This window comes from Chionomys nivalis, chromosome 11 (assembly GCF_950005125.1).
Source record: "Chionomys nivalis chromosome 11, mChiNiv1.1, whole genome shotgun sequence".
NCBI lineage: Eukaryota > Metazoa > Chordata > Mammalia > Rodentia > Cricetidae > Chionomys > Chionomys nivalis.
The window spans coordinates 23,664,523-23,686,540 of record NC_080096.1 but is presented as its reverse complement, the minus strand read 5'-3'; the positions used below and the strand labels follow the sequence as shown (position 1 = coordinate 23,686,540).

Here is a 22,018-nt window from a genome sequence, read left to right as displayed (position 1 = left end):
GCTTTCTGCAGCCTGTTTCTGAAACACCAGCTATGGTGGTTAACCTCAGCTGTCAGCTTGCTGAGATCTAGAATTACTTGGGAGGTGCTCCTCTGGTCATGCTTCGGGAGGGGATTGTCTTGATTAGGTCGGGAGGTGGGAAGACTCACCCACTGTGGGTAGCACTATCCTCTAGGAAGGGATCCTAGAGTGTTTAAAAAGATGAGGTGATCACAAGCACTCACCATTCTCCGCCTCCCGACCGTATGTCACAGACTTCTGCTTCTGTGGCATCCCTGACATGACGGGTGGCTGTATCTTCAAACTGTGAGCCAAAAGAAACCCTCAGGGTCAGCTTAAGTCACACCTGGGAAGAGGGAACCTCAACTGAGGAACTGCCTCTGTTGGATTGCGGGCATGTCTGTGGGGACATTTTCTTTCTTTCTTTTTTTTTTTTTTTTTTAGTTTTTTCGAGACAGGGTTTCTCTGTGGTTTTGGAGCCTGTCCTGGAACTAGCTCTTGTAGACCAGGCTGGTCTCGAACTCACAGAGATCCGCCTGCCTCTGCCTCCCAAGTGCTGGGATTAAAGGCGTGCGCCAATTTCTAATTGAGGTCGAAGGGTTCAAGCTACCTGGATGGTGCTCCTCCTGCACAGGTGGGCCTGGGCTGGATTAGTGGGAGGCAGTCAGTGAGCAGCATTCCTCCATGGTAATCTCTGCAACAGTTACTGTCCTGACTTCCCTCAGTGATGGACTGTGAAGTGGAGGTATAAGCCAAATAAATAAACCCTTTCCCCCCCTGTTGGTTTTGGTCTGTGTTCTATCACGGCAACAGAGGGCACTACTACAAACCCTCCTGCTATGGAACCACCCTTCTGCACACTGTAAATATGCTTTACTTTCAGTGGTTAATAAAAACCTGACAGGTCAGGCAGTCAGGCAGGAAGTATAGGCGGGACCACCAGACACTGGACTCTGGGAGGAAGATGGGCAGAGTCAAGAAAGATGGCAGGAACTGTAGAGGGAGCAGGACACACTGGAGGACATAAAGTCATGAGCCACATGGCAGAATATAGATTAATAGAAATGAGTCCATTTAAGTTGTAAGAGCTAGTTAGTAATAAACCTGAGCTATCGGCTGAGACTTAATAAGGATTATCAAGTATCTGTGTGGTAACTTGAGAACTGGCAGGCGGGAGAGAAATGTCACCTACACCCTCCCTCCTTTAACTTGTTTTGTTAGGGTATTTTATAACACAGCAACAGGAGGAGGGCACCAGGCTCAATGAAGTGGGAATGATTACTGGAGATTGAGACATCAAGAAAACTGGGTTTGTGAAGGACAATGGGCATCTGAGGAAGCGAGCTCCAGGCAGAAACAGCAGTCCAGGACATGAGGAGAGATGAGCAATAAAATCAGCCTCATGAGGACCACCTGGGAGGTGGCGCCATGCCTGACTCCAGGCACTTTTCTCTCACAGAACTCCTCTTCAGGGGCATCTTTAGGAACACCTAAGAGAGGTACAGGAGGGAACTGTGGAGCAGGCCCTGCAGGAGCACAGGCAGTACTAGACAAGGGAAAGAGCCCTCATGCATACCAGGGCTGGTCCAAAGACTAATGAAACCAGCCACCGTTAGCAAACCCCACATCCTATCAAAAGATTGTTACTGACGACTACCCCTCAAGTCAGACTATTAATTCCGTTCTTCTTAAGGTAGTAAAGGAAGGGGAGTGTGGAAACCATAAAAATGTGCTGTCTATCCTGTCAGAAGTCCAAATAAGACGAAATTCCATTTTCAGAAAATATGAAGAAGCCACTTGGCAGAAGCTCACATTCCTCCATGGCCAGCCCTTGAAATCACACTCAAGTTGCAGCGCTCCCCACCCCCCCCACCCCCCCACCCCCCCACCCCCCCCCCACCCCCCCCCCCCGCTCTGCTAGAGATCAGCCAATGGTGTGAGACTGTGAGGCTGAGCTCCGCCCACTCAGAGGGAGCCAAAGGAAGCCCTCTGAGCTAGGAATAAAACACCAGCAGGACCTGGCTGGATATGTTTAATTGCTCTGGCAAAAACAAAAGAGTCAAAGGTTTTTGGCATGTGTGCCCATCTTCTTGAGATCCCTGATCCTTACCTTTTTAATGATTTAGTTTTACTTTTTAATTATGTGTCTGTGTGTGGGTATGTCCACTGAGGGCAGGTGCCTGCAGCAGCCAGAGGCATCAGATCCCCTGGAGCTGGAGTTACAGGCAGTTGTGAGCTGCCCCATGTGCTACAGAGAATTGAACTCGGGTCCTCTGGAAGAGCAGTATGACCCTTAATCAGAGTTATCTACCAGCTGCCGGGTCTATTTCTTACAATCTAAAACAGCTGTGTCACCAAAATCCCACCAGTAGCAGCATGGATAACAGTTTCCCAAACGCTCCCCCTTCAGTGGGGAGGAGGGGGTGCTTGGTAGGACTGAATGGTTAGTTTCCAGTAAAGATCTAATGACCCTCCCCAAACCCCGTCCTATGAGGGAAGGCCAAGAGGCCAGAACTAGTTGGGGTCTCCTGTGCTTAACCACGCTTGTTAGATTTCTGTCATCTTGACAGAAGCTGCATCCGCTGAGAGGAAACCTCATGTGAAGAATCGTCTCCATCAGATGGTCCTGTCGGCATGTCTGTGAGGCGTTTTCTTGAATAATGATTGATTAATCATTAGGAGGACCCAGCCCACTGTGGGCACTGCCATGCCTAGGCAGGTAGGCCTGGGTTATATAAAAAAGCAAGCTAAAAAAGCAAGCTGAGCAAACAAACCGCAAAGAGTAAGCTGGTAAGGGTGATGTTAAGTTGGGAGCGCCAACCCAGCCCTTGGCATCCATCCCAGAACCCTGGTCTGGGAACTGCGTTGGTCTGGATTCCAAATCCCTGCATGCCAGGTCCTGACCCCTGGATCAGGACCATTCCCACAGAGTATTTAAGTGGGTGCCCAGAGGAGGAACACGTGGTCCCGGGTTTTGCATGTGCTCCCCGGTTTTCTGTCTCGGACACCTGAGAGTGCTGCATTTAATAAAACATGGGCATTTTAATTTGGTTTGATTTGACTTGATTGGATTTCTTTGTGCCGGCGGAGCAGCTCGTCTTAGGATTTTCCCTAACAGTAAGCATGTCTGAAAACCCAGAGAAAATAGGAGATGGAGTTGCCCCCCGCACCCACAGGCCTAAAGATCTGGGCTCCATCTCCCTGAAGGCAACACTGTGTCCGGATTGTCCCCTTTCATCTTTACCGTTTCTGCCTATCAAAGAAGATGCTAGAAGAATCTGTTAGGTTGGAGACTCCAGCTCACCCTTAAACAATCTGAAAAGGACTCCCTGACCTGCCTCACCAAACCCCGCCAGCTCAGAGAGTCTTCAAACAAAATCTAGCTTGTGGTGGACACAACCTATAAAATCTCACCTACAACCTATAAAATCTCTCCACTTTTAGTTGGAGTGGAGGAACGCAACATCTCTGGCCTTGATCTTTGGGGCCAGAGAACCCACCCAGGAGTTGTTCTCAATAAACTGTTGTTCCGCCTTTTCAATTCAGCTTGATTTGGCTTGCTGCATCCGCAGAGAAAGTTATTGGGGGGCAAAGAACCTATTAGAATCCAAATCTAGCTTCTTCTCCTCCCCACCCCTTTTGTGGCCATTGTTTAATTTACTCACCAGCCCACCTCACTCTAAAATTAGAGTTTGCCTAGCGTAGAGAAGAAAATAGTGAAGTACGAGAAAACAGGCAGGATAATAAGATAAAGGAAAGCCAGGTAACAATACGAACTGAAGGGCCGGTTTGTTTGAGAGTTAAGGTCTTCAGTCCCAGAGTCTCTTGCAGGGTAAGATTCAACCAATCCTAATTTCAGTAACCACAACAGAACCAAAAATCGATCACAAACGTCTACTTTTCTAAAGCAACAAGCCTATCAGGAAATCCCTGCTGATTGCAGCTGCTCTGTGTCCCTGGAACGTGCAGACAGGTTTGGTGGGACTCCTGCTTCCTGCTTGCCTAGTCTCACTTCTTTTGTCTACTTCTTGGAAACTTCAGGATCAGGGCTTCTCAGATGTGATCCTTCGCCATTCACAGAAATGCCCTCTCCTGCTCTGGGCCCACGGGTTTGTAGAAAGCTTCTCACCACCGCCTCCAGAGGGCGCCCTTGAAGCACCACCCACTGGTTTCGCCTACCTCTTCAGAGGCAGAAACTTCTTTTGGTCCATTAGTTCCCTGTGGGTGGCTCCAAGGCCCAAACCCAGGTTATGTTTGGAAAGAGAAGCCCCCTTCCCTCCTGAGTAGCCAAGTGTCACCAAAGTAGGGCTTCCTGAGCCCCAAACCAATAAAGGTCAACTGTTTTAGACTTGCTCCCAGCTCTCTGCGGCCTGTAATAGAGCTAACCCCACTGGGGCAGAACCCTCATCTGCTTTGTGTTGCTTCGGAGAGTGGTCAGGAAAGCCAGTCGTGACTGTGAACTCAGTGCTGGGGACCAGACCTCAGAGAAACTGCTTCAGGCTCCAGAACAGCCCTGCCCACATTTCCCTTCTCTTTGGGTCTGTGTAGAGTCCGTGGAAGTGGTGGAGGGTGGGGGGAGGCTTTAGGGTACAATCCTGCCTTCAGCAACCAAATACCAAAGTCCTCCTGTGTGACAGCACCACTGAGGCTTTCCAGAGTCAGGGCTGAGGCACCACCCACCACTGTGTAGAGCGAACTTGCTGCCCGCCAAGAGGACAGTAAAACCCAGATACCAGTTTACTCAAGCAGAAAAGTCCTTCCGGGGGATGCCTGGGAATGCCAGCAAGGTGATGGGTCAGCTCCAGAACAGACATTACCGGAGTGATTTCCCAAAGACTAGACAGAAGATGGGACCACTTGGGCCAAGCGTTCTCCTGGCCCCTGCTACCCTTGCTGAACTTACACGACTTGTGAAGAGGAACAAAGGACAATAAAAGATAGCAAAGGCAGCAGGAGCCATTACTGAAAAAGAGACACTCGCACAGTCCCAACAGCAAAGGAATGACTGGCACCCGAACAAAGTCTGGGTGGCCATTTCACTTCCATAGGAAGCTTGGTCCTTCACATTGAAGCTTCCAGAAAGCTCAAGACTACACTAAAGTCAGGGATCAGCAGTGCCCAAAGATGACAAGAGCAAGGTGGGTGTGGCCCATGCTGTCTTTGAGGGGTGCTTCCCTTCACATCTTGGTGTTTCTGGAGTTCTGTCTTAAGCACAATACTTCTTTGAGTTTGAGCATAACCCCTTCCTTGGGAGCTTGCCTATTGTGTCCACATATACAACTCTCTTGGCCTAACCTCTCCCCCAACTTCAGGCTCAAACATACAAATGAACTGTTTACTCAAAGGTCCATTAGGGACCCAGAGTTTGAAGTGTCAAACTAAGCTTACATTTTCTGCTCACGTATGTCTATATCCCTTCCCCATGTCCCCAGTCTAGAGTGATGCATGCTCCATCCAGTCACCAAAGACACTTCACTTTCTCCTGCTGCCTCTGAAACTCTGGCAAGGTCTCCTCTCCTCAACAGAGCCACTGTAGCAATTCAAACCCTCACCTCTTTTATTAACTCTAACCCTGCCATACAACCCAACCAGCAACACATTCAAGCTCCAATCAGTTATTGAGTTTTGACAATGCACGTAAAAACACATCACCCCAAGTCTGTCATCTAAGCTCCACGTATATGGGACTGTGGTGGTTTGAATGACAAATGTTCCCATAGGCTTGAGTATTTGAATACTTGGCCCTCAGATGGTGGTGCTGGGGGAAGAGACAGAGCCTTGCTGGAGGAAGCATGTCACTGGCTTTAATTGCTCTATAGCCTCACCCAATTCTAGTTTGCTCTCTCTGCTTTTGTTTGAGGTTGGATGTTATAAGCAGCCCTTAGTTGACCATCATAGTAAAGAGCTGGGGCAATAGTAGTGCTGGGAGCCATGCAGACTGTGGGGCCCAGCTCAAGAAGATTCAGAAGAAAATAAGGTCTATTAGCAACTGGGCTATGGCAAAGAACCTGGATACCTTCTGCCCGTGCTCTAAGAACTTGCCCAAGGCTAAATTTAAAAGTAACCGAGCTGATTTCTTTAGGAATATTTCAAGACAGCATAACATTGTGCCTGTGGCATAGTTAGTGCCAGTAAGTCTTATGCAGGTCTACAATGAAAAACAGCAAGGGAGACAGAAAGAAATACAAAACGTACGGTTTGAAGAGGAAAAGAGCACTTGGCGATTTAATGTTACAGCTAAGGCATGTGCTGGAAGAGAGGCTGGAACTGACGGAGATTAGCACCATTGAGGACCCACCCAGCTAAACTTCCAACTGGCATAAAGAAAAAGCCTGGGGCGTTGCTACATCTAGAATGACCTTGCCCCAGTACCTGAATAATCTTGGATGCCACCACCCTCCACCCCAACCCCTACAAACCTTGTGGATCTCTACCTCCGCCTGAAACCCATGCTATTTCATACCTTGGTAACTCTCTAGAATGTTCCCTCCTTTAGGACCCCTCCTATTGGACCCAGAGTATTCTACACATCTTTCTAGACAGCTATTGGCATTTTCTGGTTACTAGTCAGGTATCATCCTGCTTCTCAGACATAAGCCAGGTAAGGTAAGCTGGAAAGAGCTGGTAGGAGGTAGCCTCAGGTGAACTGGCTCCTGGGAAGGGGTTCTGTTCTGGAACTAAGGAAAGCCTAGGGAGTGACCTCCTTAGTGGGAATAGCAAGACCTCCCACCCACCTTTTCATATGCAAAGAAAAAGTTCAAGTCTTCCAAGTTCTCCACAGCTATTATCCGATCAATACTTCCCACAGCCATAAAGTGACTGGGATATGAATGGCATCCTAAGGCCACACACAGCTGTAAGAAAGTCATCTTCCTTTAAAATCCACGAAAGACAAGGCCCTTGGTCAACACATTTAAACCCATCTAAGGAAAAGCTCTGGAGGCCAAAGTGCTACAAACAAAACCACTGTGTGTGAACCTCTGTGACTTGACCTATCTGTGTAAGTCGCTGGTCTGGGTGACCACACTCAGCAGCCTGGGACAAGAGGACTCCAGCCAAACCGGTGCTGAGAACCTAGAATACGGAACCATTCCCAAGCCCTCTCTGTAGAGGACAAGGCGTCAACGCCTTCCACCTCAGTCTTGGCATCAGGACTGGAAAAGAAGAAAATGAGTCAGAGAGACCAAAGGGCAGGAGTGACTGGGGACAGGAGGGGAGGCCTGCTTGGCAAGGCTTATAAACCTATGAGAAGCAGGACTGACCTGAGAGAAGGACCCTCGGACCCACTTCTTCACCAAAGCACTGTTCCCCTGGAGACACGGCCGTCTCAGCCTACCTCCGTCTCTCACCCATGACTCTAAAGGCGAACTCCTGCCCACCAGCTCAGCCTTACACAGAGGGCTTCGCCAGTTCTGAACATCCCAACTCCTTTCATGGGCAGGAACTCTCAGCCTCTGTATTCGTTAGAGGGGGACGCTCGCTGGTCATCATATTCTGCCATCCTAGTACTAGATACCTGCCTCCCTGTCGGAGGGCTCAGTGAGGCGCATAGCTGCCCTGACTCCGGGGACACATGAGTCTGGACAAATTCTGCCTCTCTCACTTTCAGATGTGTAGTCAATGCAGTCACCCAACCTGCCCAGCCCTCCGTTTTCTACTCTGGGAAGCAGGACTGCTACGGGCTGCTCAAGAGCAAATGCTCAACGAGCAGCTACTTCTGCTCTTATTGCCGATTCTGCCACGATGCCACTGCTGCCCCGCTCGCTGTCGACCCTGCCGTGAGTGCCCTGGGCACCGGTCCCCAGTTTACTCCTGCTCTCACCATGAAGTCCCAAGGTTTCTCTGTGAGGATTCGCCCCAGCTGCACACTACCAAGGCCAAGAGCCACTCGCCTGTGTAGTACAGTGAGAAGCAACACACTGGGCCACAGATTCAACTCTTACCCTACACCATCCGTCTGCCTCTCACACCGACTGAGCTCTCGACAGACAGATGTAAGGACAGCCTGACGATTCTAGAGGGGTATTGTGATGGTGGTGGTGAGGGGCACAAACCAGATCACACTTGACAAGCACCTCCAAATCACAATCCCTGTGGGTGTAACTCACATCTAAATGACCTGAATTTTACCAGGAAAACACCTCTAAGTATACACCAAGCTTTAGACATTGGAAGCTTTCTTTCTCGCATGTTTTAGAAGTAACAATGAAACATAAACACGCATTATTGCTCTTCGGTCTGGAGGAGGTGCGGCCTACAGTGCTCTCCGCCCGGCGTGGGCTCTGCGGTGGGCACTGAAGTGGGAGCTGTTGTTGAAGTCCTTGCCGCACTCCGTGCACTTGTAGGGCTTCTCCCCGGTGTGGATCCGCTGGTGAATGATGAGACTGGAGCTCTGGTTAAAGCACTTCCCACACTCCCTGCACTTGTATGGCTTCTCACCCGTGTGGATTCTCTGGTGAGTGATGAGGTTGGAGCGGTCGCGGAAGAACTTCCCACACGTGAGGCACCGGTAGGGCTTCTCCCCCGTGTGGACCCTCTGGTGGGTGGTGAGCTTGGAGCGCTCGCTGAAGCACTTCCCACAGGCCGCACACTTGTACGGCTTCTCGCCAGTGTGCGTCCGTTGGTGGTTGGCCAGGGTGGAGCCCTTACTGAAGCTCTTCCCACACTCTCCACACTCATACGGCTTCTCGCCTGTGTGGATTCTCTGGTGACTGATGAGGGCAGAGCTCTTAGAGAAACACCTTCCACACTCAGGACACGGGTACAGCTTCTCCCCTGAGGTGGTGTGACAGGGCCCAGGAGAACTGATTATCATGCTGACATCCTGAGGATGTTCGGGTAACTCCCGTGCAGAGTTTCTCCAGCGAGCACTAAAAGATGGACTGCTGCCAAAGTTCTCCCCAGACACATCACACAGGTCAGGAGCTCCTCCCGAGTGGAGCCTCCGATGCTCCGGGAGCTTTGAGCCCTGCTTGAAGCTGTTCTGATACTCCCCACATGTATAGAGCTTTCCCCCGGTGTGGGTTCTCTGGTGGGTACTGAGGTTGAAGCGGTCACTAAAACCTTTTCCACAGTCAGGACACTTGTAGGGATTCTCACCCGTGTAGGCTCGTTGGTGGGCCATGCAATGGAAGTTCCTAGTGAAGCTTTTCATGCGTGTGTTACATTTGTAGGGTTTCTCTGTGAGGTACAGGCCTTGATGGTCGATGAGCTTTTCTAAGTCCTCGTCAGAGGAACACTCTTCCCATGGGAGAGCATTCCGCCACTGTCCTTCATCTCCATTCTCATCCTCCCCCCAGGCACGGGGCTGGCAAACGGCGTCTGGGGGATACTTTGAGAATGCTCTAGGCAACTCCCCAAAAACGTCCCGCTCTGAAATTTGGTCTTCATCCATATGCTTCAACTCAAAACCTGAAAGAACTGACAGAAACAGAAGTTTTTTGTTCATTCACTGGTTAACATTAACGTACCTGTATCGTGTAGCTTGTAAATCTGGCTAACACAGATTTGAATCTTATATTACTCAGCTTATAAATGTTACCATGTTTCTGGATACATGTGTGCTTCTCACTCTGAAAAGTTGAGGAGTGTTCTGGAATACAGTAATCCCACCCCGGCAACCATTCAGCCTGGCTCCCCTTCCCGGTCATTCCTCTGAAGTCTGTACTCAATACTAAACAGCTCATAGCACCCTCCAGCACACTGAACAGATCCTGTGTCACACAAGACTGAATCTGTTCCATAATTACCCAGACATTAAAAGCCAGACTGGCCACCTTGTGTGTGGGCTAACACTAGATCAGAGATGACAGGATCTAGCCAATGCACCATTCTTTTCCTATTTGATCTCCTTCCCTCTTTTGGCGCAGAGACAAAGATAATATACCTGGTTCCTGAAGGATTCTAGTAGGCCCAAGCATGGCAAACACAGCTCTGGCTGGCCTGCTCTTTCCCCATTCCTTCTGTCTTGCTAAACTGTTAAAATTTCATCCCTAAAGCTGGTCACCAAGGTCTATTCCCTTATTTGGCCACTTCCTCTTCCTGAGGCTTGGTCCAGCTATCAAAGTATTGAAGTCCAGCAATCAGAAGCCCCCTTTGGCTCATCTAATTAACATGCCCAATCAAAATAAACCAACTCATTCTAAAATGGGGTTCCCCTTTGGCCGTTATACACTGCTGTGGCCTAAGGGCCATGTCTTCTCCTCTCCATCCAGAGGCAATCTTTTGTCCCTTGGGGCAAATATCCCTTCCCTTCTCCCTTGTTCCTTTTCCCTTCTCCCTCATCTCTACCCTCTGTCTTTGTCTCCTATTCCCTGCCCTTTGTCCCCCTGGGGTAAATGAACCTCCTTGGTGCTGAGAACTTAGTCTTGGGATGTATTGTGCAGATTTCAGTCCCTTCAGCTCCCCTCTTTGCACTAGCTGCAGATTCTGCCAACACCCAGACTCCAGGCTCACCTGTGTCTGGAGTTTGGGGATCCGGAGTCAGAAGTTTAATGGCATCTTCATCTTCCATCTCAGCCCAGGCCTCTTGCTCATCAGGCTCACCGCTCTGCCCAGATCCAGGAAGACCCCTGGCTTCTTCTGCTATCTCCATGGCCCTGATCATCGTGCGAGCCCTCATTAGTGAGTCCAGCTCTTCATAGAAGGGGCAGGTTCCTGGTGGGTGGCTGCTCTTGGCTTTTCGGTAGCTTCGAAGAAGGTTTTTGAATCTGTAGCGACACTGCTCCAGAGTCCTCAGGAAGCCCAGCGCACACAGCCGCTCTGCGACAGCCCGGTACACCTGGCGGTTCTGGTGACAGGTACGAAGCCTTTCAGAGAACGGGGACTCACTGAGAATTGCCAGGAAGGCCTTGGTCTCCTCGAAACCCCAGTGCACACCTGCTGTCGGAGTGAAGAGTTCAGAGGTTAGGACCAGCATCACCTGACTTCTAGATCCCTAGAACACGGGTCTCAGAAACTGTCCAAGTACCTGGGAACACAGACTTGCTTCTCGGGGGTATGCTGGGAAAATGAGCCAACCTATCCTCTCTCACCCTCTCAAGGAAGAAACAAGTGGCCATGTTTTAGCAATGGCATCAAGGGAGCCATTCCCTTGGCTTCAGCCAATGAGTCACTGAGATCCACGAGATTCTCCCTGTATTCATTCAGAATACATCTCGTCTCCTCTGTGAATTCTTAAACATGGAATCTGAGAATCCCCGCGGACCAGAGACATAAACGGACCCTGAATAACCAGGGGGCAGACTACACTGAGGACACCCTTCCCTCTCTAGTCACTATAGTCCGGTCTCCATTCCAGTGCAGGTAAGTCATGTAACCCAAGGAGGCAGCATGGGAGCTGGGGTGGGAGGGGCCATGAACATGAGCAGGAGCCCAGACTGTTCCTTCCTGAGGCTTCAGACGCTTCATTCATGGATGTCAGTCACTGTCCCTTTGCAAGAGGCGTGTCTGTCACACCAGGATTCTCAAGTCCACACTGTGAGCTTCTCCTCCACGCTTTACTATTTCCCTCACTCTCTGGGGATTCCTGGGCTGCTGTCACACACACTAAGAGAAACACACCTATGGAAATGAAAAAATTCGTTCTGGTGACTCTCCAGGTCTAGCAAGGCTTTAGAATTATTGCTCCTATAATCATGATGTGGCCACTGGAGAAGAGTGTGAGCCTGAGGGTGGTCCGGGGACCTGGCACCTTACTCTAGCGTCACTGACACAACACCTAGTCTGAGTTCTAACCTGGGAAGCCGCAGCTGGCTGACATTCATCCGGTTACACGCCATATTCTTACCAATGCGGCTCTGGAGCAGGGCTGGGCCCCCTGCACTCCTGGGACCCTGAAGAGACTCCTCGGTGGCCAGGCCAGGACCATTGCAGTCTTCTGTGGCCTCCTCGGGCTCCCAGCTCCCTTCCTCTTGTTCATCCATCTCAGCGTCACTGTCACCCAGCCTGTGGTGGGCCACAGCCTCTCCTGGCCTGCTAGTGGCTCTTCTGATGGTCGTCCGAGCCCTCACCAGGGCCTCCAGCTCCTCGTAGAAGGGGCAGGTTCCTGGCGGGTGGCTGTTTTTGGCTTTCCGGTAATTCCGTAGGAGGTTTTTGACCCTGTAGCGACACTGCTCCAGAGTCCGCAAGAAGCCCCGTGCCCTCAGCCGCTCCGCGATAGCCCGGTACACCTGGCGATTCTGGTGGCAAGTCCGGAGCTTTTCCGAGAAAGGAGACTCACTTAAGATTGCCAGGAAGGTCTTGGTCTCCTCGTAGCTCCAGTGCACACCTGACACCTTCACGTCCTCCCTGTCGCCTTGTTCCTCCCAGGCTCTGGAGTCCTCCTGGACGGCGGCCTCCGCTGGCTTGTTTGGCTCACTGTCCACACTATAATCTGCAGGGCTCCCGTTCCCACAGTTTAGAAGGCTCAAGCCCAAATCCTCTGGTCCTCGCTTATGCTGGGAGGTGACACTTGGCTTTGAAACTGGAACTCCTATGCAAAAGGAAGAACAGACACACTGAGCAGAAACGACCTGTTGGTCTGTGCTTCTCCACACTGTCAAGGAAACTCCCGCCCTTCTCCTGAAAAAGGCCAATGAGAAAGTCCCGTGCTAATCACCCTGGAGAAAGGTGCCTAGAAGCAGCAGGACCACCTCGCTGAGCACCAAAGGGACCTGCCAGCTCCTTATTTGCTGTGCTGTTGGTATGAAATACATCATACAACAGGGTGGCCAGTACAGATCCACAAATGACAAACGCAGGACTTCAAACAACCCAGCCAGACTCAACTCCACTGTTGGAGGGAAGGAGCAAGTGCGGGTGTGCGGTGTGTGTGTGTGTGTGTGTGTGTGTGTGTGTGTGTGTGTGTGTTTCTCTCTTGCTGGGAAACTTCAGACCTCCGCTGACACTGTCACCCATAGGACAAAACAACACTAAACATGAAGCAAATTCTGATAGCAGGGACAAGGAGAGAGAGAAGGGGGAGAAAAAAGAGAAGGAGGGAGAGAGGGAAGGGGGAGAAAGAGAAGGGGAAGAGAGATGGGGAGAGAGAAGGCAGGGAGAGAGAGAGAGAAGAAGGCAGGGAGAGAGAGAGAGAAGGCGGGGAGAGAGAGAGAGAAGGGAGGAGAGAAGGCGGGTAGAGAGAGAAGAGGGGAGAGAGCCAGCCTTCTTCCTCCCCTGAAAGCGCAGAGGTGCAGAGCTCTGGCTCTGAGGGGTGGCGAACCCCTCTCTGGGAACAAGTGTGCCAGAAGTGGGCAAGCTGGGCCCTGAAACAGGGCAGTCTCCTTGCCCAGACACTCACCATTCCCACGGTCATCTCCTGCGGGGCCCTCCTTGGCTCCTCTACCAGGGTTCAGGGCCTCCTGTGGCACACACAGAAAGGACCTTAAATGTCACTGACACTTTTAAAAGCAGCTGGGAACCTGACCAGACCTAAGACAGATCAGGACACTTCAGCAATGCCATGTGTGGAGCTAGCATCATGGTCAGTGAGTACCAGCAGGCCCGGTGGGGCAAAGGCTAACACCCTATGCCCTATACCCCTCTGCTAGGGGAGGCCATGGGGGAGGGACATGGCAGAGGACAACAGGAAGAGGAAACAGCAGTTTACCTGGGACTTGGCTGCCACCTCCCAATCTCCAGTGCTCCCCATCTTTGGAACAGTTGGGGCCTGGGGTGTGAGGACTGCTGGAGAAGAGAAGAACCCTGTGAGACATGAGCTTCCGTTCTCTAAGCCACTTCCTTCCGAGACGCAGCTTCCCAAAGGTCACACGGGGTCAAGCTGGGGTAGCCCATGCTCAGTGCACACTTCTCCTTCGACTTTCCTTTTAGAAGCTGGGAGTCCTAAGCTATCTTCAATATGCCATGTGTGAGGTACCTGTCCCCACCCTATGAGCAGCACACACCCACTGCCACGCCCGCACCTCTGTGTAACTGTATAGAGCTAGTGTGGTACCTACAACATCCTCTCCCACAGAGCCTTTTAACATTACTGCTCAACGACAACATCCATCAGACATTGTCCTATCATGGACCTTGAATCCTGCACATCCTTTCTCCCCACCTCCCAAGCCTGTCCCTTGGGAGGAAAGGCCTCATTCTCTCATGTCCCCATAGCCTTGGTACTGACCGCTCTCTTTCAAGGGCTGAGGTGGCATCTTGGAATGTGTATTCCCCTGTTTCCGGTGCTGTGCCTCAGAGCGGTGACGCGCTGGCGGCAGCTGGAAGCTCAGACACGCCTGAACTGCTCCAGAGGACCCGCAATCTTCAGCACACAGCTCCAGTCCCTACATACGAAGTCAGAACTTCCAGTCATCAGCTCAATCAGGTCCCTTCAGTGAGTCGAGAATGTTATTTTGTGTTTGAATCTGTTCCAGGGTTAACAGACTCTTAAAGGTTCAAAAAAGAGTTTTAGACTCGATGAGAAAGCTACCAGACTGACTTTAGTAAACGAATCAGCATTTACACTATTCTGGGAGGCTGTACAAATATTTCAAGCAGGTGATCACTATTCAAAGTGCTCTTGATTCCCAGAGACAAATTACGTAAAATTTTGGGAAATGAAAATGTAATTTATAAGCCTCTCATAAGCCCATTTGCCTCTTTAATGGTTACGAGCTACAGAGAAACTGCATGTCTAGACTCGATGACATTCCTTAGTTTCTGGGTCTGGGTTACAACACTCAAAATGATTACTTTCTGCTCCATCCATTACCTGTGGATTCCACAATTCATTTTTCTTCACAGTTAAATAATATCCCACTCTATATATGTGCATTTTCGTTACGATCAGAAGGATACCTGGGCTGTTTCCATTGCCTGGTCATTCTGAAGCAAGCAGAATGAACACGGTGAGAAAGCATCTCTGTGGCAGAATACAGTCCTTCAGGAATATGCTGGATCCCATAGTAGATCTATGTCTAGCTCTGGGAAACCTCCACACTGATTTCCAGAGTGGCCGCACCAGTTCACCTGTCCACTAACAGTGTTTCCCTTCCCCATATCCAGGATACCATTTGTTGCCAGTTGTTTTCTGTTGTTGTTCCTTTAGTCTTTTTGTTTTGTTTTGTTTTTCGAGACAGGGTTTCTCTGTAGCTTTGGAGCCTGTCCTAGAACTAGCTCTTGTAGACCAGGCTGGCCTCGAACTCACAGAGATCCACCTGCTTCTGCCTCCCGAGTGCTGGGATTAAAGGTATGTGCCACTATTGGCCAGTTTGTTTTAATCTTAACTATTCGACTGGGCTAAGATGAAATTGCAAAGTAATTATAATTTGCATTTATCTGATAACTAAGAATACTGGACATTAAAAAAAGTCTCAGACATTTGTATTTCTGCTTCTGAGAATCCTTTGTACAATTTCATGCTCTAAATTTTAATTGGGTTTTATCTAGTTGTTTGTTGCTTAGGGTTTTGTGTGTTTTTTGTTTAATTTTTGAGGGTGGTTTTTGTTTTGTTTGTTTGTTTTGTCTATTGTGGATACTAACCCTCTGTCATGTATATAGCTGGCAAACATTTCCCCCATTCTGTAGACTGTCTCTTTGCTCAAATGATGATGTCCTTTTGCTGTACAAGCTTTTTAGTTCCATGAGGTTCATTTGTCAAGTGCTAATCTTAACACCTGTGCTGCAGGTGTCCTGTTTGGACAGTCCTGATTGTGCTGTAAGTTGAAGCATATTCCCTACCTTCTCCTCCATCTGATCCAAGCTATCAGTCTTACATTGAGGTCCTGGATCCTTGTGGAGTAGTGTTTTGGGCAGAGTTAGGGATCGAGTTCGTTCTCCTACAGCAAGCTATCCAGTTTGACCAGCATTGTTTGCTAAAGACATTACTGCAGTGTTTCAATTGAGAATGGCCCCCATAGGCTCTTATGTTTGCATGCTTGCTTCCCAGTTGGTAGACTGTTTGGGAAGGATTAGAAGGTGTGGCCTTGGAGGGTATATCACTGGAGGTTTCAAGCCCACATTAGGGCCTCTCTCTCTCTCTCTCTCTCTCTCTCTCTCTCTCTCTCTCTCTCTCTCTGCGTCCATCTTGCCAATCAGGATGTAAGCTTTTAGCTACTGCTCTAGCACCATGTCTGTCCACCTACCGCACATCCAGAATGATGGTCATGGTATCACTTCACAGCAATGGAAAAGAAACTAAGATAGCTGTCTTTTCACCAATGTGGGGTGTTTGTTTGCTCGTTTGTTTTGTTGTTATTGTTGCCTCTTTGTCAAAATCAGGTGGTTGTAGGAGTGTGGGCTTTTATCTAGTTCCTCATTTCAATCCCATTTATCAAATGTGGGCATGCTGTACATGCTGGGAGGCAGTTTCAGTGGTGTTATACACACTCGAGTTACTTTTCCAAGTGCAGATCTTGGCTCTACAATCCAGTAGGTAGTGACTTTGAACCAACTGCCTATCTTTTCTTTGCCTCCATATCCTCACTAGTAATTAGGCTAACAGTATCGACCCACCTTACTAAGCTGCGGTAGGATTTAATGAGTTAATATAAGTCAAGCATTTAGAATACTACCACACAGTTAATGAGTTAATACAAGTCAAGCATTTAGAATACTAACTACCACACAGCAGGGCTCGGTACACAGCAGTTACTCAATGATTACTATTATTGTGATTTGGGGCAATTATTAACTCAGTTCCAGGCCCCCACCTTGTCAACCAGCTACTCAGAGAACAGACTATGAGCCTCACCTGCTGCCCAGCAGCCCAGGCCTCTCGGTGCCAATCCTCCACCAGGGCCACAGCCTCCTCTCCGCTCTCAGGGTGTCGTGCCTGCACCCAGGTCTGCACCTCTCTGGGTAGGATGGACAGGAACTGTTCCAGAACCAGCAATTCTAGGATCTGCTCTTTGAGGCGGATCTCAGGCCTCAGCCAACGACAGCAGAGTGCCCAGAGCTGGCTGAAGGCCTCATGGGGTCCAGCTGCGTCCTGGTATTGGAACTGTCTAAAACACCGGCGGGAAACCTCGGGGCCAGGGATGTGGCCATGGACCTCCTTCTGGGGTTTGGAGTCTGAGCTCCATGAGTCCTCTTGCAGATTCACAATCAGGACGTCTTCAGGCTCTGGTGGAGGCGAGGCCATAGCCATCACTGGACCTGAGAGCTTCACTTCAGCTGGGCTGAACTCATCCAGTGACTTCCTGCATTGGCAATGTGGCCTTCAAAGGACTCCTGGGGAAGGACTGCAAAGGCGGAAAGCCAAAGAGCAGAGTGAGCGAGAGGACCCAGGAGTGTCGCTTTCCTCACCTCTCTCAAACACTCCAGCTGTAGAAGGCACAGAAAGATGCAGAGATGCTCCTCTGCAAAGGGCAGGGAATGAGACCCTGATCAGGCTCCGAAGCCAGCACCTAGCTCACTCTACAGGCAGAGAGCACCAAGTTCCATCCTTCGGGACACAGCTGTATGAGTAAGCCTGGTCCACAGAACCATCACATCAGGCCACAGAACCATCACATCCATCCACAGAACCATCACATCCGTCCACAGAACCATGACATCAGGCAACAGAACCATCACATCCATCCACAGAACCATCACATCAAGCCACAGAACCATCACATCAGGCCACAGAACCACATCAGTCTACAAAACCACCACATCTGTCCACAGAACCACCACACCCATCCTGCACTTGCCCGCCAATGCACGACCAGGCCATCTCCTTTTCCAGCTCTCACCCTCATTCCCAGTCCACTCCACACAACACCTGACTACTACCTGCTCCAGCTGCCCAGCCCACAGTTCCTCCCCGCTGCCCTCTGAACCCTCCACAGAGCCACTTGCAGCCCTTCCTCACCTGCCTAGGTCTCTCCTTAAACTGCACGTTTCCTTGGGCCTGAAACAGGGCTTGTCCTCAGTCACAAGCTCCCGTGGCATCTTGGGCACTCCCTTACAACCATGGTCACCCTATCATGCTCAGACCACAGCTTCCGATGGATCTAACAGTGTTCAGCCCACAAAGGAGCACAATGAACAGTGAAGTTGTGGATGGTGAATTCCTGAGGACAGGGGCAAACTAGACTAAGAACAATTGGTTTCCTGCCCATGTCGAAAGGGTTCTTTTCTCTTCACCTTCTACCTTTCCCTGACACCATCTTCTGTAACACATTGTAGGGACATGTGCATATTGGCATCTAAAGAGAGAAAGAGAGAACAGCCTCCCTGGTGACACCCACACTGGTTCCCTTAGGAAAGTTCTTTGTGGCAAGTCTAATGACATAAAACACGCCCAACCCAAGGAGACCATTGTTTACATCTAAGCTGGAATAGGACAGCAGAACCCAGAGGAGAAGGACAATGGCATTTGGTATTCTGGTGGTGTGGGACAATGGTCTGCATTCTGTCAATTATATTTTAAATAAACGGGGGCTGGAGAGATGGCTCAGTGGTTAAGAGCACTGACTGCTCTTCCAAAGGTCCTGAGTTCAATTCCCAGCAACCACATGGTGGCTCACAACCATCTGTAATGAGGTCTGGTGCCCTCTTCTGGCCTGCAGGCATACATACAGACAGAATATTGTATACATAATAAATAAATAAATATTTAAATAAATAAACGCTGATTGGCCAGTAGCCAGGCAGGAAGTATAGGTGGGACAACCAGACAGGAAGTAGAGGCGGGTCAATGAGAACAGGAGTATTCTGGGAAGAAGGAAGCTCTTTCTGTAGTCCCTGGCCCAGCCAGAGAAGAAGCAAGATGTGACTACCCTGCTGAATAAGGTACTGAGCCACATGGCTAACACAGACAAGAATAATGGGCTAATAATGGACTATATAAGAGTTAATAAGAAGCCTGAGCTAATGGGTCAATCAGTTTATAACTAATGTAGACCTCTGTGTGATTTTGGGGGGGACTTAACGACTGTAGGAACTGGGCAGGACAGAAACTTCAGACAACATTCTGGGTCATCTGACCGGGCTGTATAGAAACAAGGCAAAGGTGACAAAAAAAAAAAGGAGGCTGGCTATAAAGATGTCCACATACGTAGGAAGATGCTCGGAGAAAAACGCATGGCCACTGGGCCACTCCAGGCTCATCCCTCTGTCACTTCCTTCAGGAAGAATTCCTGGGGGCACCCTTGTCATGCCCTACCCTCATCCCTGATCCTGGTCCCAGCTGACACACACCCCTGACATAAACGATCACCCATGCTTTGCAGCCACCTATTTCCACACTGGACAATGCCACTACAGTGTATCACTAAGGCCAGTACAGCACCTCATATATGATAAACAGTAGAACCATTAAATAACTTTGTTGCCTTGTATTAAATATATGAATCTGTTATATCAAAAGTCTAGAATGTCCATGATTTACATTAGAGAATCAACATTTCATAACTTTTTTTAAAAAACACATTTTTCCTGATACACTAATCCAAACACTTATCTGTCACTGTCACACACAAGGACTAAGCTGTCAGGCACTCACAGAGTACCCATTATGTGCCTAGCATTGTACTGGGAGCTACAGATTCAACAATAGCTGGGACAGATAGCAAGTCAGCAAGCAAAGACTCCCATGCTCCTGCACAAAGGGGACATTCATCTGACAAGAGCAGCCACCAGTCCCAAAGCCAGAGCCTAGAATATTTTTGGGGGGAGAGATCCTCAAAACCTCTAAAAGTCCTGGGAGATATATATATATATATATATATATATATATATATATATATATATTCTTCTTCATATGGACTACCGTGGGGGAAGGGAGGTCAACACAGTCAATAACAGCTGGGCAGGGGCAAACTCTAGTCCTGAGGCATCAGGAATATATATATATATATATATCCAGGTCACCAAGAGGTGTCTTTTATTGGCACTAAGTACATCTCAGGATTTTCCATCCATACTTGCAAGGAATCCTCCAGGCAAGCAAGTGGAAGGCCATTAGTGCTGAGCTGAGCATCACTAACCTGTAACTCCTGTGACAGAAAGAGACCAGAGCGAGAGAGAAGGGATGCTATCTACGTTTCAGAGTTGATCCATTCGAGTCCGCTCCAGAGAGGGCATGTGGTGCTGAGCCCTATGTCTCTTCTACTCTCCGCCAGCCTTCAGTTTCGTGAGCCTTTCTTGTCTACCCATGGAAGTGGGGTGGCTTTCCTACAGCATTAGTCCACACCAAAGTCGATCTTCTGTCTCATGATCATGCTGGAAAACCCAGGTGTGCTCGGGAGCTTATGCAAAGACAGTGTGCTGACTGAAATGGCTCCTTACCAAGGGACAACCCAGCTGTGATGGACAGAGGGAAACTGAGCTTCCGAGAGGAAGAGAGAGAACCACCAAGTGGCAGAGGTCGGACATAGGCCCAAGTCAGTCTTCTCCCATCATTCTCCTCAATCACGTCACACAGCCTCAGACCTGCTAGAATTATGGGAGACAGAAAAGACATCAAGGAAGAGAGAGAAGACAGATTCGAGATCCGCTTCTGCCTCTTCAATGCTGTGGAAGTCCATGGCATCTTCAAGCCTGGGCTAACAAAGCTCACCCTGACGATTGCCAGCCCACATCCGCATTTGCTTGGTCTACATTAGGTGTTTAGTGTTCTGAGCTGGACAAAGGGAAATGGACATGAGCCGTCCTGAGGATGCCATAGCAGAGAGACAGGATATAGAACAGTGGAGAAACAAATGGCCCACCCAGAAGATGGGGGAAACTCTGGCAGCCCCTGAATGTGGAGGGTGTGAAGAGTGGGCTGCAAAGGGAGTTACAAAAACTCTAATGCTACGTTTTCCTTCAACACGCACTGCACGCCAGTTCGGGATCCCAAGCTGGGGGACTGAAAATACGGTCCGACTTTGAGTGCTACAGATCGCACTGGCTGCAGTGTTTGTCAGAGCTGGAGAAACAAAAACGTGGACGCTTCTGCAGAGACCCTCAGAAGACAGAGGTAATTTTAGGAGATACTAAAGAAAAGGCAAGATGTGAAACCCGCATGGGGAAGAATGCAGGAGAAATCCATTGGCTAAACAAGTAAGCTGGTGGGTGGGTCAGTAGAGAGTGGGTGGGCCAGTAGAGAGTGGGTGGGCCAGTAGAGGGTGGGAGGGCAAGTAGAGGGTGGGTGGGTCTGGAGAGGGTGGTTGGTAGGGTCAGTAAAAGTGGGTGGGTCAGTAGAGAGTGGGTGGGTGGGTCAGAAGTGGGTGGGTCAGTAGAGAGTGGGTGGGTCAGTAGAGAGTGGGTGGGCCAGTAGAGGGTTGGAGGGCAAGTAGAGGGTGGGTGGGTCAGCAAAAGTGGGTGGGTCAGTAGAGGGTGGGTAGGTCAGTAGAGAGTGGGTGGGTGGGTCAATAAAAGTGAGTGGATCAGTAGAGGGTGGGAGGGCCAGTAGAGAGTGGGTGGGTGGGTCAGAAGATAAAGACGCCTTTCACTGCCATCAGAAATGAAGGAAGAAGCACAGGTTTGGGGCTGAACACTAAAGCGAGTCCCATCACAAATGACATGAACTTAGGTGTGGAGAATGAAGCACTATTTTAAGGTCAGACTTCATTCGGCTCACGGTCTTTTCACTTCTTTGCCAGGGCCCTTGGAATCCTCTCTCCCTGCCTGTGCTCTCCAGACCTTAAGGTGACTTTCCTACGCGGCAAAAACCCATCCCTTCCACCTCACCTGTAGACCTCTGTAAGACCCGCCTCACTGACGGCTCCTCCAACTCACTCTTCGGACCGACCCCTCGGTGACTCATCTCCAGGCACTGCTGCATCCTCTACCCTCCCCGCGCCACACACACACACACACACAAACACACACACACACGCTACTTTCCCCTCTCACCTTTCCAGGCCCCCCAGGGTACCACCACCTCCTAAGTCTCCAGCTCAGCGCCTGACTCTCTGGGGCACCCCATCCGCCACCCGGACTCACCTACCGAGACACCCACTTCACAGCAGGGCGGAAGTGCTCCAAGGCTCGTGCGGGGGATGCTGGGACGAGGAGTCCCTACGGCGCCAGTCTAGGAACCAGGTCTCCGAGACTACAACTCCCAAAACGCATCGCGCGAGCACCGGCGGACAACACCCCCTGTCTGCCCCCTCTCAGATGGCGT

The 22,018-nt window shown here is 50.0% G+C and overlaps 1 protein-coding gene across 3 annotated transcripts; it reads right to left on the bottom strand.

Moving 5' to 3' along the window:
* Positions 1–6,413: 6,413 nt before the first annotated feature.
* On the bottom strand, positions 6,414–21,892 carry Zscan20 (zinc finger and SCAN domain containing 20). 3 transcript variants are annotated; one of them, XM_057785542.1, is made up of 8 exons: positions 21,838–21,892; positions 16,673–17,162; positions 14,108–14,264; positions 13,589–13,665; positions 13,280–13,340; positions 11,789–12,472; positions 10,456–10,881; positions 6,414–9,420 (listed from the first exon to the last, which is right to left on the bottom strand). In XM_057785542.1, the coding sequence occupies exons 2-8, from the start codon at positions 17,066–17,068 to the stop codon at positions 8,255–8,257; spliced, it is 2,967 nt and encodes a 988-aa protein (XP_057641525.1). In that variant the 5' UTR covers positions 17,069–17,162; positions 21,838–21,892; the 3' UTR covers positions 6,414–8,254. The 3 variants fall into 3 exon arrangements, with proteins under 3 accessions (XP_057641525.1, XP_057641524.1, XP_057641526.1); XM_057785541.1 differs by lacking the exon at positions 21,838–21,892 and adding an exon at positions 20,197–20,340; XM_057785543.1 differs by lacking the exon at positions 21,838–21,892 and adding an exon at positions 20,197–20,340 and having other exon boundaries at positions 13,589–13,662.
* Positions 21,893–22,018: the final 126 nt, after the last annotated feature.

Excerpts from the sequence above, each read along its gene's own strand:
- Zscan20 (XM_057785542.1), bottom strand. The coding sequence starts at position 17,068 with ATGGCTATGGCCTCGCCTCCACCAGAGCCTGAAGACGTCCTGATTGTG. Across the intron at positions 14,265-16,672 it reads CCTGGGCTGCTGGGCAGCAG|GGACTGGAGCTGTGTGCTGA; the intron begins GTGAGGCTCATA and ends CTTCGTATGTAG. Across the intron at positions 10,882-11,788 it reads CCTGCTCCAGAGCCGCATTG|CAGGTGTGCACTGGGGTTTC; the intron begins GTAAGAATATGG and ends TCACTCCGACAG.